This window comes from Anneissia japonica, unplaced genomic scaffold, assembly GCF_011630105.1.
Source record: "Anneissia japonica isolate Jap-2015-1 unplaced genomic scaffold, ASM1163010v1 scaffold288101_len212226_cov194, whole genome shotgun sequence".
Taxonomy (NCBI): Eukaryota; Metazoa; Echinodermata; class Crinoidea; order Comatulida; family Comatulidae; genus Anneissia; species Anneissia japonica.
Genome location: NW_022729242.1, coordinates 107,183 through 125,369, shown reverse-complemented (window position 1 = coordinate 125,369; position 18,187 = coordinate 107,183). Strand labels below are relative to the sequence as shown.

Sequence of the window (18,187 nt, the reverse complement as noted above, 5' to 3'; positions counted from 1 at the left end):
GTACGACGGCTTGGTCGGCCCGGTAAAAACCGTCCCCCCCCCCCCCCCCCCAACCGCGCCTGTTACGACACTGGCTAACACGCCAATCATCCCCCCACCACAATGAAAAAAACTTTTCTACGCCACTGAAGGCAATTAGGGGAGGGGGGTAGAGATACGCTGGGTGCTCAGAAGTGGGGGCGGTCGGGCATCGCCTAAAATTCCCGAAAAACATGACAATTTAGGGGTTTCAGAGGCTTATTTATTCGATTTTATAGATAGATAATCCATTAATATGTAAAAAATACCCTTTTTTTTTCTCCCCGGCGAATTGTAATTTTTCTTCTTTTTTTTTTGGAGGTGGGGGGGGACTGGGGGAAAGAAAATTATCTGGGGGACCACATATGCCTCTTGAAATAGTTACGAAGGTCCCGATTATCATTAGTGTTTATTACTAGCCAGGTCATTTTAGGGATAAAAAGGAAGTAAATATGGAAAGAAGCACTTCTTACGATGAATTTTCTCAAAACGTGAATCAGTATAGGCTACCTAGACTTGTAATATGTATTTTTTATATTTAAAATAAGACTCCTGAAATTTTTAAACGTCGGCGCACCCTCCTCCATCAGCAGCCATAACTCAGGCCTATGACCCTCGGTGGACCCTCCACATCAAATGACCCGGCAATTAATCTTACACTGGGGCCCGTTCTTACCCAGCTACGCCACTAATTGTACACTTTCCTAATACTATTTCAGTATGTTTGATTGTATTGCATTGTCTGGGATTCCCTCCACATCGTTTAGGCCTATATTTAATTTATTTACACAAATTCACATTGTAAATAATGGCAATTTCCCAATCAATATTTAGCGACTGACCAATCAGAACGTGGCCGAAAATATCGAACTGTAGGGGATGGGGTGAGTCTTAGTGGAAAGGTTTGTTGCGCAATGATTGATAGCGGAGCGTTGGGCACTGGTGACGTTACAATCATAATCCCTAATCGAAAATCGAAATGGTAATGCAAACAAACCGATTTTCATATTATTATGTTTTGAGTTTGATAACTAACTAGCTCCGATTTAGAATGTTGATTTCGCGGAAATATCTGTTCTCTTTTTAGTGAATTTGATTTGTAAATAAAATAAACATAAACGATGTGGAGGGATCCTAGACAATTCAATAAAACTTCCGGAGCGTATGTTATTTTCATTATATGGACTATTTGTAACAGTATCTCATCATAAAATTTATATATTCCCCCATCGTATCATTGACATTACGCTAGAACGCAGCCCACTGGAGCTAAAAATAGATGCAGTCAATGACATAGCCAGCTATTGGGACAGTTGGGACAGTCCCACACAATTTTTCTTAATGGATCCACAAATGGTGGGTCCACATTTTTTAAAATGGGTCTAAATTATTCAATTTTATGCATAAATGAGTGCACTTCTTGAAAAGTCGGACTAGATTTCTCATATTTAGCCTAAAATGGGTTAAAAGTTTAGGAAAATGGGTCCAGATTTTCCATGTTTTTGTGTAAAATGGGTTAACATTCAAGAAAATGGATCCACATTATTTGAATTCACGCGTAAAATGGGTCCACCCTGACACTGACCCACACTGTTTGAAAATCCTGGCTACGACATTCGATGCAGCTAGCAGAAAATCCATTGCTTTAACAGTAGAAATGATATTTTGAAAATGATGTTTTACCATACCATATCTCAGTATGTTGAAAAAAATACTCTAAAAAAATTGACACGTGTTCGTCTCGAACCAGGGCTATAGCTCAGCTACGGTTTGTACGCATGTATATTGGGCGGCCTGGGCCATGTCATAGTCAGGGGTGGCGCCAAGATTATCTTAATATCTAGCAGTTATTAAGTAGGCCTATCTATTAAAAATTGCTGATTTTCCTTGGCGTGTGCCATACCACCCTGACTGGAGCCGTTGTAGGGCCTGAGTTGAACCCCTGTAGAAACGTACAGTAGCTTATTCTAATATTGACCCCCCCCCCCCCCACCCAAAGTTGATTTCCCTGATTCCTAATGCTCTATGGCGTATTTATCACCTGGTAGATCATTCCATATGATGGAAATACCATACATGGTCCTCCTGCCAATAATAAACCAAAAGCTAGTAACACTAAATAATATACCAGCAATCTGTTATTTAAAAATCTAACGTATACACCTTGCTTAATTCAAAAGCCATTTAATTGGTTTTCTAAATAATGCATAGCATATTGTACCCTGTGTATTCATAACACATGTTTATTTTAGGCCACATTTTTTATATGTATTTCACAATATCCGTCAACTCGTATAATATAGGCGCACATTGCTTGTTATTCATATTAGTCCAGCAAACTTTGGTTGGTTGCATTTTTTTTGCCATATTTTTTAAAAATTGGATATGATGTAGAGTAGACATAGATAAATCAAAAAAGTATGTGCGACAGTTTTTTTTTCATACGTAAGGGGGTTTCCAGCCGTTTCAAAATGGCCGCCATTTTTTCCTAAAATTGTCACTAATATTGTAAATTTATGTCATTAAAATGCAGTATTCAATTGGAAATCCACTCATAACAATGACAGCAACACTTAACTAAATATTGTACACATTTTTGAGCTATTACAATTAAAAATGGCTGCCATTTTCCATTATTTGAGCTTTTTAGCATACATGTTAATATAATAATAACCGACCTGCACAAAAACTGTGAAAGAGCTAGTTATGCAATTGCCATATGCTGTTTTTATTATTACCATAATATATATATGATGCTTTTCTGACAGGACAGGTCTCATTTACCATCTTCCACAAACCAGCCAATTTTGCATGGCTCAGGGATTTCTGGATGAATAACAGTATCCTGCCTCCATATATTGGCCTGCAGATGTGCATGCAATGTGCTGATATAAGGCTCCTGCAGTTGGTGGCAGCTTATCTACACCTTGATTGTTTGGCAGAGTTTTGAATCTTTTCCATCGTAAAATTGAGGCATCTTTAGCAGATACTTTCTTCGTTCAGAGAAGACTACACAAAAACTCCTTGCATCCCATTCTCACATTTAATGATGGCATATTCCCTTCCCCAAGCTTGGCCAAAGCATGTAAACATGAGGTGGTGATTTCATAAACATCTTAAGGGCTGTTTTTTTTCCAACACCATTTATATGCCCTGTAATAATTTTTTATCACAACGGTGATAGCATGGAAGCCTGATAGTGTCACTGCTCTTTCTGGTCCAAGATCATCGTATATTGGCTGAAGAGCCACTTTTCTTCTGGTTTCAGCGGTACGTCCTGTCACAATTCACACGGCAAGATGTCAAAGCAAACACTCCAGAACATCCTCCAACACCAACTGTAAGCACACAAAAAGAAGCTGATACTTTAATGATTCCCCATGGCATAGAAAATGCCCCCTCATATTTTGGTCGCGCACCCTCCCCCCATTTTAATACTGCTAGATACGCCACTGGGTATCACGTGAAGAGATAATTACACATTTTTTAGACTACTTTCACGCAGGTCCAACGTCAACTGGCCCATGTCAACTTTATTTGTAACTATCTTTTTAAAACGTAATTAAGACTTTTTTTGTAATAATGAAATAAACAAATAAAAGGGTTGTAAAAGCGGGAACATTCGGACCAACGGGCATAAAACCAAAGGTACCGGTATTCACCCAACTAAAATTAAGAATTTCGGACCAAAAAAGACCATTCGAACCAAAGTTATGTACCCAAATTCGTGCCCTTAAAAGTTCTTGATACAGGAGTAATATCTCCATACAGGTCTTTATTTATAATAGACCTGTTGCTTATAGTTGATATTCAAAGCGTGTCTGAGTAATCTTGTATAACAACCATCAAATCCTCTTTATCAAGAATCTGTTCGTTCTTCTTTTTATAGAAATTCCGTAATAAGCAATATTTGTTTTAAAACCCTAGGTCACTTGAGCTTTAGAGGAGTCCCCAATGCAGTGGCGGATTCAAGGGGCACCCAGTCGAGTCGGCCCGGGCCCCTGTAAATATTTCAAAATAATTTTTAAAGAATTGAGAAAATTAAATTCAAATCCTGAAAGTGCCATTTCCGCCATCTAGAGGAAACGTATTCTTAATTCTTACCTCAGCCCCAACCATATTAGGGCTGAGTTTTCTGTCTGTGAAGTTCCCTCTCTGGGCACCCTCTATTTTGAATTTCTGGATCCACCACTATAACGACCAGGCCACCCCATCCGTGCGAAGGTCAAGGGAAATCCTTGATCCGCACCTGAGGATACTGTCCAGGGAGCTCTCCCCTATCTAGAAGAAATATCATCATTTTGAAAGTGACATAAGAAAATGTGAATCCACTCCGCAGTTCAAAATCATGCCATCCACAGTCAAGATTGATTGAATTTATTGGCTTGCTAAAAGAACGTAACAATACATGATATTGTTGAAGTATTCACACAAGCGGCTCGAGCTTAAGAATATCACGTTAGGAGGGCGCATATTCACTCGAGTACGGTAGTTAATTGATTTATATTTTTTATGGCACTTAATAATTATTTTATATTTTCTAGTGATATAATTATTGTCTCGTTAATATATTTTCTTCACAAGCTAGCTACATAGGCCACTTATTAACTGTCGCATAACATGTATTACTGAACATAACAGTACAGTATTTAGCTACCATGTCAAAAAATAATACTGAGGATGACAGGAAGAAGTTCACAGCAATTGTAAAACTTGAAATGAATCGGTTGAGATTATAAAATGGATGTAAATGTAAATAGTTGGTTGAACCGATAGTGGACAGAAAGACAATGATCAGGTTTTGGTAGCTACTTCAGGTGCAAATTGAGATGCCACATACAGTAACTGATAGACTGGTTGTACAGCTAAAGAACCTAAAGATTGGTTTCCAAACCCTCTTATACCATGTATAAACGTTCTCACATGGAATAATAACTGAAATGATTGGTGTTCAATGAAATTGTATTGAATTGAAGATACCCTTCATTGGAAGTCTAGATTTCAACAATGAACATACTACATAGTATATTCAGATTTAATTTTGGTATCCTTAATTTGTGTACTGTAGGTTGTAAAAATATTTTGAATTGTTAATGTAGATTTCAAAATTTGCCTTTTTAGGTTTCATTCAATTTCAAGACATTTGTATACCATGAAGGTAAATTAAAATTTGTACCTACAGTGTTAGTTTTGGGGAATACTGTAATATGATTTGAAAATATTTATGCCTATAATCGTTTTGTGTAATACAGTATTTTGATATCCTATTACAATGTAAAACACTTATGATACAGTGTTTTACTTATTTTGGATTTCAACTGAAAACACATTTTCTAATATATAGTACAGAGATATTAGTATCATTTATAAGGTTATTAAAAAACTTTTCAAGAGGGGAAAAATAATCATTTTCGAGTATTGTTCAGTTTAGGGTCAGCGCCTCTAAATATTAAATTCTTTGATAATTGAAACAATAGATATTTCTTGGTTTTGCTGTAATTATTACAGTAGGACCCAACATCTTTTATTTCTTTTTATTTTAAGCTTAAAAATACCATTTTGATATAATACAGTCACTGTATATACTTTAGCTCATCATATTTGCTGTTTAAAAACCTGCTGCTTCTTTCCTACAAAATGATGGGTGATGCTCTGTAGTGTCATCCATGTAATGTAAGGTTTCAATGTTCTGGTACCTGTACAGTCCTCACCCAGCCAACAGTTTTACTTTTTAATTGTTATACAGTACAGTACTGTAATAACATTGTCTGTTGGTTTTGAAAACATTTTTGATAGAACCATAAATATGTATACAGTTAAACTTGCCAAAGTCAGACTTAAATAAAATTTGACATACAGATTGTTAATTAATGGAAAACACAACAATTTGGCATGTAAAATAAGATTGACTTAAAAATTATTTAAGGCAAGTTGAACTTTAAAACTTAATTTCCATCTACATAGCTTTGCAAAAATTCTTGCAACATTGTATCAACGTTATTTTCAAACATCCCACCAAGCAATGTTTCCGATTGTTATAATAACATACTGTAGAAAATTTTAAATGTTAAATGTACATGTATGTAAATTAAATAAAATAATAATTACACTATAATCATGGAGAAAATAAAATATTTTATTTTCTCCATGCTATAATTATAAATCATTTGTAAGGCACCAGTCTGATCTCTCTGAATAAGTGTATCAGCAGTTTATCAGTCAATGACAGCCAGATATTCCTGTCATATAATGGCAAACATTAATCAGTAGGTCCATGTACCAAGTAAGTAGTAGGGTTTTTTTAGGCACCCTTGCTGCTTTGGTATGTACATTAAAGCATACTATCTGTCATCTCATTTTCGTTCTACTGTATTATTTATAGCATAATTATTCATATGATAAAAGACAATGCATTACAAATTCATAAACAAGACACGTTATTGCAATATTTTTTAATTCAAATTTATTTGTCAAAAGTTCAAACCATTGACCATTATAGTGAGCATAGTTTTGATATAAAAATGTAAATAAAATGTTTAATGGAAAACACAACAATTTGGCATGTAAAATAAGATTGACTTAAAAATTATTTAAGGCAAGTTGAACTGTAAAACTTAATTTCCATCTACATAGCTTTGCAAAAATTCTTGCAACATTGTATCAACGTTATTTTCAAACATCCCACCAAGCAATGTTTCCGATTGTTATAATAACATACTGTAGAAAATTTTAAATGTTAAATGTACATGTATGTAAATTAAATAAAATAATAATTACACTATAATCATGGAGAAAATAAAATATTTTATTTTCTCCATGCTATAATTATAAATCATTTGTAAGGCACCAGTCTGATCTCTCTGAATAAGTGTATCAGCAGTTTATCAGTCAATGACAGCCAGATATTCCTGTCATATAATGGCAAACATTAATCAGTAGGTCCATGTACCAAGTAAGTAGTAGGGTTTTTTTAGGCACCCTTGCTGCTTTGGTATGTACATTAAAGCATACTATCTGTCATCTCATTTTTCTTTCTACTGTATTATTTATAGCATAATTATTCATATGATAAAAGTCAATGCATTACAAATTCATAAACAAGACACGTTATTGCAATATTTTTTAATTCAAATTTATTTGTCAAAAGTTCAAACCATTGACCATTATAGTGAGCATAGTTTTTATATAAAAACCAACAGAAAATGTAATTAAAACAACAAAAAATTGCCTTGATTTATGAACAGGGTACTAATGATGAAGATTTACTATTTCTGTTTTACACTAAAGTTACAGATACACATTCACATAATATAAGCATGAATAGAACAATGAGTTGGTTGGTGGGGGTTTACAGTATATTAAAGACATTAAAATCTACAGTTGAACTTGCCCAAATCGAATCCAATATGCCATTGAAATATTGTTCAACTTACATAAAATTTGACTTACAGTTTAGTTTGTTAATTATATGGAAAACACAAAAATTTGGCATGCATGCAAAAAAAGATCAACTTAGAAATTATTTGACTTAGGCACAGTAGACCTTAGGCAAGTTTAAATGTACATGCAAGTAGGGATAGGATGAGGTATTTCCCTACGTTGGCCAGGCCTGGTCCCCGTCATCTAATTATCACAGACCAAGAATATTAATTTGCCAATGCTTATAAAACACAATCTTGGACCATACTAAAACTCTCTCCATGAACCCTACCAGCAATTTTTATTCCGGGACCCTTATCGAGGCTCTAGAAAAAAAAAATCATTAAAGAATGATGGATTACAGTACAACACACAGACAGGTAACAAACTGTATATTGATTAAGGCCTATAGTTCAGACTAGGTGGATAAACCCTGCTCAACTCACCGGGTTTACCCATGTGCCAGTATTAACTAGGTGGCTTATCTCAACCCGGGCGGTGTTCCTATAGTAACTAGGGCTTTAATCGCTGCAGGAGGTCTTGCATTGACCGCAGGTAAAAAAATTACCAATCAGCATTCAATTATATGTTCTGTGAGTGAGCGTACGTTTCGAGCGTAATGTTTCAAAACTTGTTTCCTGGTTATGGTTCATTAATATGCAAATGTTCACGCCTGGCTTATCCCGCTAGTCTGAATCACCCGGCAAAGTTAAGCTGGGCTTAACTCAAGCCTGGCTTATTTTTTCTGAACGTAGCCAAAATCTAGCCTACTACTAGAGGCATTAATGCACCTGTCAATTGTAGTCACCCTCGCCCCCCCCCACAAGGCCTAGCGGGGACTTAGTCGGGATGTAATTTACAACAGTTACGTGTGAAAGTCCCGGCCACCTCCCAGCAATGCGGGGCGTCAGTTTAACACACATCCCCGGCTAAGTGCTAGGCCACCCTAGTAGGCAGACTCAGAACATTTCGGCTGCCGCTCATTTCAGTTGCTGGCTTTGTTATGCTAATAAACAGCATTATGTATGGTGCGCCAACAGCACATCTTTACTCGCACTGACGCTGCAGCTAAGTTCCTTCTATTGTCGTTTGGCCTCTTGATTATATATAAATGTGGTGTTAAATATTAAAAGTTTGTAACTAGGTTAATATAATACTGATATTAAATACAGTATATAATTTGGCTCTTTGCAATGATATTCAAATAAAACCACATACTTTGTGAACAAAAGTTGTCATCTTTAAGTATTTGAACATAATTATCTTCAAGTCTGTTCTCAAAATAACCTCAAACAGCGCTGATATCCGATGATACACCCTGGTTATCAGCCAAATAAAACCAAAACCGTGCTGAAAGTCTGTAAAGAAAGTACAGTATTGTATATAAGTGTGTCAAGTTGTATTTTTACAGAAAGAAAATACTGTATGTTTATGTCTTCCAACAGCAGCAAACGTAGGTCTAAAGTAATAAAAGTAGAAGATTTAAGCGAGACAACATATAGCAGATTAGGTATGTTATGAGAATGAAACCTGTGTCAATGTTATTTAAGATTCATTCATACCCAGTACAGTACTGCTGTACAATAATAATTTTCTATGTTTAGAAAGTGTGTAAAATAAGAACATTTTGAGCCTGAAATTGGCCAAAAAATAAGAACACTGAGTCTGGGCAAAATTTTACTGGTTCTTATAAAAAAAAAGAAGTGTATATTAATTAGTAGGATAGGTATGCCTGACTTGTAACCAATGAATTACAGTAAACATTGCATACTGTAGGGCCTAGACCTAGGCTTATTAAGCCGGTTACTCAATGCGTGCGACGGCGACACGACGGCAATGCAATGAAGAACGCACACGAAGACGCGGACCCAACGGATCGTCTTTTTAGTGAGGATCCGTTCAGATTGCCACTGACAATCAGCAGGCGCCGTTGTCGTCTATCGCTCGCCGGAAGCAAATGTGGACCGTTGTACAACGCAGTGAGTGTCCGGCATTACACGTAATGACTCATTCATCATGCTGTGACACTAATGCCAATGGCGCACCATACATAATGCTGTTAATTACCATTACAAACCCGGCAGCTGAAATGATCGAACACCTGCATAGCTAGGCCCCACTATCTAGCCTATCTTAGTAGTAGGCCTAAATTAAATAGACGTCAGGCCTAGCTAGGCTAGCCTAGGAGGCTAGGCCTTCCTAGCTAGCCTAGGCCTAGACCACTTTCTGGCTGCAGCATGCGAATAAGGAAAACAACTAAAATATTTTATATCCTAGAGGCCTATATTACAGCAGCAAGTTACTGTTACGCCTCTCTAATAAGCCTAGGCCTCCTAATTACTACTAGGCCCTCCTAGTAGGCTAGGCTTCTTCTCTTCAATTGAATCGCTGCCGACATAGTACACGCTACTACGACCACACGACGACGGCTCACTTTTCAACTTATGAACTTTGACCTCTCTTTCCATGAAAAATGCTGTGCTTTTCACTCTTCTCATCACCCTGTATTTTATTATTTACGTCCTCAAATAAAAGAAAATTTATAACTATCGCTATAGTATACAAAAAATATCAACGGTAGATCTAAAATGTGTAAAAAGAATATATACGGTATTTTTTACGTGTGTTAAATGTGGAGCATTGGTGGTTCAGTGGTAGAATTCTCGCCTGCCACGCGGGGGACCCGGGTTCAATTCCCGGCCAATGCAATTTTTTTTTTAAATATCTAAAAACATTAACATTGTACTGAATACTGTTATTGTATAATTGTTTTGTATAACTTTTAGTCTCTTTTAGTTTAGTTGTTTTTTTTTCTCATTGAACGCACCGAAATGTTGTGTGCCACTGAATCAAAAGTGTATGTTCAGTAGAATAAGTAAATATGTACATTGCTTTACCGTACGTATTTCCTGTAGAAAATTAACCTTAATGTTACCAAAGAAGACCACATGTGGCTAATACGAATATTTTTAATCGTGGTTTTTTGCATGTAGGCAGTAAACCTATTAATTGTTAAATTCTATGTATTAATATTTAGAATGAACTTTTGTTGCCATTTTGTATAATTTCCTCTATTTATGTTTTTTGGATGACACGGATTTGATTTTATTATTACAATTTCGAGTAATTTCATCGGCAACACATTTTTCATCAGTTTTTACACCACCGGCAAGTACCGTAGTTGTAGTGGATTCATATCACAGTGCTAGTTCAAATAATTTTGGCACCAAGAGAAAAAAAAAAACAAAAAAAAAACGATATCACGTCGTGTGACACGCATACATACAAACAATTACACACAGAGATAATCTGAAGAAAAAAAGCTTTCACCATTAAAACGTTCTGTGTTGTTTTTAGGTTTATTCGTCACTTACTTTTCAGACAGCCAGTGGCACCCACTAAATAGTGGGTGCGTCCAGTTTCTTTGCGGCTAATAATATTCATATCTAGGCCAACTATGAAGTAATTTCTTTTCCTATCACTTATCGTAAGTAATTTTTTTCCCTATCACTTATCATAAACCTCACATAACCTGATAATACGACCGATCGATACAGCGCCCTCTAGTTGGAATAGTTCATTTCTTTTATTTGAAAGTACAGTATGCTTAGTCCATCCAAATGTTTAGTTACCGTGTACAGAAATCAGCTCAAATTATTCAAATATCTACATACCAAAGGTGGTGCCAGTGGGGGAGGAGAAAGGGGATCCCCGTTAATGGAGCTGGTGGGGCCCCGTCGGGGAGAAAAATGTTACGTATTTTGCACAGTACACTCTAAATAAGCCTTAAAAGACCCACTAAATTGTCATAATTTTTTGGAGGCTTCGCACGGTGGTTCGACCACTTTTGAAATATTTTGAGCATGGACGCCCGACCACGGTGCCCTCGTTGGGGACACGGCCCCTCAGTCGGGGACCGCGCCCCTTCCCCACGTCTGACAAATCCTGTCTTCCCTCTGTACATAGAGCATTTAATAGTTTTAAGTATATAAAAAGTAGAATTGAGTAGGCCTATAGAGATATGATTACTGGCATCTACGTAAGTCAAAAAATTGCGTCGCGTGGGGTCGCGTGCAGTTATGTCAGACTCCGCCTCTCCTTTATTTCATTCTGGGTTCCCGGTCGTCCCAGCAACTAAAATGTACTATTGGTACATCTGATAAGTAAAGTTTTTAAAAACTGGGACAGATAAGAATGATTGGGAGACCCTGTATAGGCATATAACTGAACATAGCCCAGGGGAACATTGTACAATTTCCAGTCCCCTCTCCACATGTTCGATGGTCTGCCGTAAATGCTCGAATAAGCGCCGGATAGCGCTGTGGCGGCGCTTAACGAGTCGAGAATCCCTGTGTGTCGGAAACACTTTGAGAAACACGGTTTTAAATGCAATGTACGGTATATATTGTTAAAATCGATAAATAACACAATAAAGACGCATGCTTTTATTTATAAACGTTTATTATGGTGACGTGTAGGACCTATGATAGGCCTACTGAACTACGGGAATACATGAGATTAGGCCTATAAAGATGTGTAATGCAAATATTTTTTTATAAGCGCCGCTCTCGAATAAGGAGTGGCAGCCTCCAAAAAATTGATAAGCGCCGCGACGCTTACCGGGCATTGACAGTATGTTTGACTTGTTAATCACTCAAAATGTAAGCCTACCTACTGTATATGGCATATCATAAACGGCTCCAAGCCTGCTTTATTTTATTCGTGGGAGTATAAAATAAATTTTATACGTCCATGATCAAAAATGCACAAACTTAGAGATCAAACAATGGGTTGAATTTATCATAGGTTGCACACTTTACACCTGTTCAGTTATATGTAAGAAGTCCGATAAAATATACATTTCTTCTTATTGTCAGTAAAATCGCCTATATACACGGACATCAATACGCGTGGGTGGTGACTATGTTATTGTTGCTATTGTTTCATCTTCTTGAAATACATCTGTCAAGTCAAATATAATACAAAAACTGTTGATTGTGAGTTTTATACGCGTTGCCGGGTTTAATGTTCTTCACACCATTCGCGTGTTTCCCTCATCATCTCGAAGAATATTTAATTATACCGCCAATCAGACGAGCTTGCTTGCTGTCACCGCGTCGATGGTACTCCTCCCGCGCTCGAGACACAAAGGTACTTTCTAACACCAATGCGGAACATATGCAAATCAAAACTCGGTTTCATTTAATTTTCAGCAGACGAAACGTGTGAAGGCGGCAAAAGCTTTGACTCACCTTTAAGTCCCCGGGGAATATTATCACTCAGAAATATTTCCAGCCAAGTAATTTTGAATTGACGGAATATTTGGATTCATCGAACTGCATGGAATGCAAACATCACATAAGCAAAGCTCACACTCGAAGCAGACGATTCGGTAGATAGACACACGGTAATATTTTCCGCGTTGTCAACGCTCTACAGACGATACACACACGTTTTCTTGTAACACTTCAGCATTAGCCATAGGCGGCCCTAGTAACACTTGCAGATACGACAGTGTAGCAATTAAAATTCATCACCATCGTCACTTGTGTTTTATTATTTTATTCTCATTAGCTTTAAATTTACGATGACTATTGGAATCAGTTGAGAATAACTAACAAGCAAGGTATATAAGTTGGAATACACTTCGCGTATCATCCCAGGAACGTTCATTCAATTTTGCGAGACGCCAATTCAAATTTGTGTGGACTTTATAAAACTAGAGGAAACTTACTACACGGGAATACAATCATGCTTTACGAGTTGATTCTGTTGAGTTTATTATCGACTTGTACAGCCACCGGTAAGATTTCTTTTCTTTATTAATAACGCGTGCAGAGGTACTATATTCGCACGAGAGAAAAAAGTTAACGCGTCCTGTGTGTCCGGAAAATAAATACACGCGCGTGTTCTGCAATAGACTACGTTCATGTGAATGCACACCCGTGTAACATTTCACGAGTGCCTTTTTCGTGTAACCACAGGGGATTTGTGGCATAACATTTTATCTGGTGTGAACAAGCCGGTATTAGGGGTCCTCGTCCTTCATATTTTGTTTTAATTTATTGGTATGAAGCAAGGCATTGCATCCACAATGAACATTCGTGTAACTTTTAGCATGCGTCCCGTGTAACATTTTATCTAATGTGAATCAGATTGTGTGAATGGGAAATGGTCATCATAGATATCATTAAATCGTCGCTCACATCACGAACTAACACAATTAAATTCAATTGTGTTAGTTCGTGGAATCAAAAAAGCGCGTCAAAATACGCGCTGTTGTCGTTAAGGACTTTTTGTGTGGTAAAGAATACAAAATGGCTTGACAACCAATACGCGCTCGATTTGACGCGCTACTGTGATTTCACGAACTAACACAATCTACTCTGATTGTGTCAGTTCGTGATGTGAGTGACGAAATACGGTACTGGCGCTTATGATTCAGATATCATTTTATTGTTATATGCATGATTAGGATAAGTTTACAAGTTGGAAAATACATTGCACGTAATACACAATACTGTGTTGTTCATTGCACATAATAAAGTTAACGTCCACTCATTCCAGGTATAAACACTCAAACTCAAACACGAGCAGGATCGAGAAAATTAGTATACAAAGTTAAAATAATATATAAAGATATAAATACGATACTAACATGCCGACCCGGCACTGATTCTTACAAGACGTGTACCGCAAAAACACATCGCTTAAAATAAATCTAATAAGAGCCTATGAATTTGGTTTGAGGTATAGGACTAGACCTATGCCTATTATAACTATAGGTTTTGACATTGATTTAACTTGATCGAACAACTTAACAGCAACATTTAAATAACGGATTTTTAAAGAAGGCCTTTAAGTTTAACTCAATCACATCGAGGCGATTATTAGGCCTGTTAATGGGGTTTACTGTATTTTATTTCAGTACCTTATTGTAATCAGTTTTATTGTACCGTTATTGTGTGATTGGAAGTGGCATGCCTCTTTTCGAGTGGGCTCTTTTCGAGATTACTTTTGCAAACTGAAGGGGGTGAGGGTTTCTTTACGAGATCGGCTGCTTCTCGAGATATGCCCATGAGGCTTCTATTAGCAAGCAAAGAGTAGAAACCAGCTTTTAGCTTCCCCCACCAAGTGACAGACAAAACAGTATTTCTGAACAAATACTAAATAGACTTAGGCCTTCGCAAGATGATTCTCAGTCAGACGTGTTTCTGTAATAGGACAGTGTACTTATAACTAAGTAGGCCTACTAGGATTCGCTATACTAGCTACTATTTTGTTGCCTCCAATTACTACGCACTAACCGTACTTCGTACTAATAGTACTGCGCACTACTGTGATTCGTACTAGCATTACTCTCGTCCTCGCTAAGTAATCAGCACTGGATCAGGCAACTCTTTACTGCAAAGGCAAATACCCAAGCTTAGCCATAATAAAAGTTAGAAAAATAAACCTATTACTGTCTCTTATACACATCTAGATGTGTATAAGAGACAGGGACTAGACCTATGCCTATTATAACTATAGGTTTTGACATTGATTTAACTTGATCGAACAACTTAACAGCAACATTTAAATAACGGATTTTTAAAGAAGGCCTTTAAGTTTAACTCAATCACATTGAGGCGATTATTAGGCCTGTTAATGGAGTTTACTGTAATTTATTTCAGTACCTTATTGTAATATCAGTTTTATTGTACCATTATTGTGTGATTGGAAGTGGCATGCCTCTTTTCGAGATTACTTTTGCAAACTGAAGGGGGTGGGAGGTTTCTTTACGAGATCGGCTGCTTCTCGAGATATGCCCATGAGGCTTCTATTATTAGCAAGCAAAGACGTAGATACCAGCTTTTAGCTTCCCCCACCAAACAGACAAAACAGTATTTCTGAACAAATACTAAATAGACTTAGGCCTTCGCAAGATGATTCTCAGACACAGCAGTTGATCATAGACGTGTTTCTGTAATAGGACAGTGTATTTATAAATAAGTAGGCCTACTAGGATTCGCTATACTAGCTACTATTTTGTTGCCTCCCATTACTACGCACTAACCGTACTTCGTACTAATAGTACTGCGCACTACTGTGATTCGTACTAGCATTACTCTCGTCCTCGCTAAGTAATCAGCACTGGATCAGGCAACTCTTTACTGCAAAGGCAAATACCCAAGCTTAGCCATAATAAAAGTTAGAAAAATAAATTTTAATAACAGGTAATGTCATTACGCAGTTATTATTCATAACATAATAAAAAACTGATGACCAAAAATCGGAGGAATTTTCAGGAAGCATCGGTGGTTCAGTGGTAGAATTCTCGCCTGCCACGCGGGGGACCCGGGTTCAATTCCCGGCCGATGCAATTTTTTGATTTTTTTTTTCTGATGTCTTATGTTTGCTTTGTGTATTTTAAAAATTGAAATGCAAAATTTTTATACAATTTGTCGTCTATTCTTTTTTTCTGCACATGTTACCATATTTAATTACTTTAGAAATACCGGTAGTGAATATTATACGGATATAACACAAACATAGATTTGTTTGTTTTCAAAGATGCACGAGTATCTTCCCACATCAAGTTGTTTTTTTTCTAAATAGTCAGACCACTGAAGCTCTATGGTGTTTATTTTCCTAAAAGAATGAATATTTTAAACGTGAAGATAATTACTTAATTAACAACATAGCATCGGTATTAGAGACATCTTTGTGTGCTGAAAGGTCTTCCATACAAATTCCGTCTTTGTTTGAAAAATATACAATTTCTATGGAGCAAAATCTTCAGTACAAATGCATTTTCTCCGGAAATGTATAATTACTTTAAGCGAGAAGATAATTACAAAATTAACAACACAGCTCCGGTTTATTTTTAAGAGACACACAAGAGCTGTAAATACGTCTTCCTACAACTTCCATTTTTTTCTCTTCAAAAAAAGTCAGGCCATTGAAGGTCTTCTGAGAATACTGTGAACATTTTCCCCGGAAATGTATAATTGTTTGAAGCAAAAATCATTGAATGTTTTGTATGATCTAATGCATTAGTACTATAAATATAAGCGTTTGTCAAATAGTGATCCCATGAGTGAGAGAAAACACCTATTGAGACTCTTTTTCCTATAACGTGTAAAACGACCATGAGTCGCATTTGTATTGATTATGAGGCAGCGGGAGGGAGAAGTAGAGCAGGCGCTGTATACAGCTTCGTACGACGATTCATCCCAACGAAGCCATCAATCTGTAACGATGTTGTTACGATAAATGTTAGAAGTCGTCTGTGCCTTAAAACGGCCGTCCGGCTCTGCAAGATGTTTTTCCCAGTTGGGATATCTTGCATCCTGTTTGTAGGAATAGGATTTGATTCGAATTTAGTTTTTCTCTGCTACTTCAGGAAAATGTTCAGCATTATCTGAAATTAATACTTTTGAATCAGGTTTAAATTGACACATTTAAGTCCTACCTCCTACCTCCTAAGTAGTGTGTGTACGTAGGCATATAATAGCCTATTAAGGCCTATTTTATTTTATTTTATTTATTAAGGCCTATATTAGGTCTATTATAATACCTGTAATTTTAAACGTTAACGAAAAGGAATTTGTGAGTGTGAAAAAATAGTTGCTCTGTCGTTGCAGACACTTAATGAGCGTATGTGAAAAGAATTTCAAAGTGATGGTTTTGGAAACAAAAAATTATATAGGCCTATGGTACTTATACGGATAAAAAAAGCTACTTTGATAATATATAATCAACAAGTTCTGGAATACTGCCTATGCCTAGCGTATGAAATATTTGTTGGAATAAGGCTTTTTCAACAAATACCAGTTACTGGAAATCTCAAGCGTTCATCATTAGAATATGTGTACTACCACGAACCTACAAGCAAAACAAAAGAAACAGATAGCATAAGCCATGCGTAACAAAGAGAATAGACGGCATAATGCCACGCGTAACCAAGCAACTCCACGTAACTTACATATTTGAATAGTATCGCCCCGAAACGTAATCCCCTTTGCTTTTTCAACATCGGAATAATAGTAAATAACAAATTAATAGTCTCAGTAGTCAATAATAAATCTAATATTGAATGATATGCAATTCTAGATTCATTGCACCTAACAACTAATAGGCCCAAGGCCTAACTTATGTACGTCGAAACAACAGGTACTTAATACAGCCCGTTCCCCTTCCCAATTAGTTCTGGGTCAATCCACGGATTAACTAGACTAATGCTCTTTTCGCACTATACCCCAAAGCCAAAAGATATAAGACATTTGTTAAAATAAAGGTGGTCTTAAACATTCCCCCCCCCCACCCCTCAATTAAAGACCACTTTTGGGACCCGGCTTTCCATGATCTTTAGTAGTTTTGGTCTCTAAAAATTAATAAAGATGACAATATTTGTTAATATGGGACCACAAGAAAGTGGTAATTAATTGGAGGTGGTCTTTAACAGGTTTCCCCCAATTAAACACTACTTTTGGGACCGGGGGCTTTCATGGTCTTTAACAGTTTTGGTCTCTAATTAGAATAATAAAAAAAACATTTGTATGGGACCACAGAAAAATGGTCTTAAATTGGAAGTGGTCTTTAACAGGTTCCCACAATTAAATACCAACTTTGGGACTGGGGTTTTCATGGTCTTTTAGCAGATTTGGTGTGTCTGATTAGAATAATAAAGATATGATATGACCACAAAAAACTGGAAATTGTGTTCAATTTGAGGTGGTCTAATTAGATGATTCTTATAATTAGAGGG

General features: G+C 36.7%; 2 protein-coding genes and 2 non-coding genes across 7 annotated transcripts in view; 3 read left to right on the top strand and 1 right to left on the bottom strand.

Annotated features, from left to right (window-relative positions):
* The window catches only part of LOC117114663, a 23,531-nt gene extending 12,596 nt beyond the window's left edge, over positions 1-10,935 (bottom strand). Inside the window, exons 1-2 of one of the 4 annotated variants that reach the window (XM_033258359.1) lie at positions 10,812-10,935; positions 8,656-8,795 (exon numbers count right to left, since the gene is read on the bottom strand). The gene's annotated coding sequence lies outside the window, so the exon portion shown is untranslated. Of the gene's footprint in view, positions 1-8,655; positions 9,850-10,811 lie in introns of those variants that run through there. The other 3 variants (XM_033258357.1, XM_033258356.1, XM_033258358.1) reach the window with 3 other exon arrangements.
* On the top strand, positions 10,075-10,145 carry Trnag-gcc. The gene has a single exon. It is a non-coding gene; the product is annotated as a tRNA-Gly (tRNA).
* A 1,646-nt stretch (positions 10,936-12,581) lies between the features above and the next one.
* Positions 12,582-18,187, top strand: part of LOC117114659 (carbonic anhydrase-related protein 10-like) — a gene marked incomplete at its 3' end in the record, with an annotated part of 95,537 nt that continues 89,931 nt past the window's right edge. The window contains exon 1 of the mRNA XM_033258349.1: positions 12,582-13,240. Coding sequence (XP_033114240.1) covers positions 13,189-13,240 — 52 coding nt within the window. The remainder of the gene's footprint in view (positions 13,241-18,187) is intronic.
* Trnag-gcc lies at positions 15,729-15,799 on the top strand. The gene has a single exon. It is a non-coding gene; the product is annotated as a tRNA-Gly (tRNA).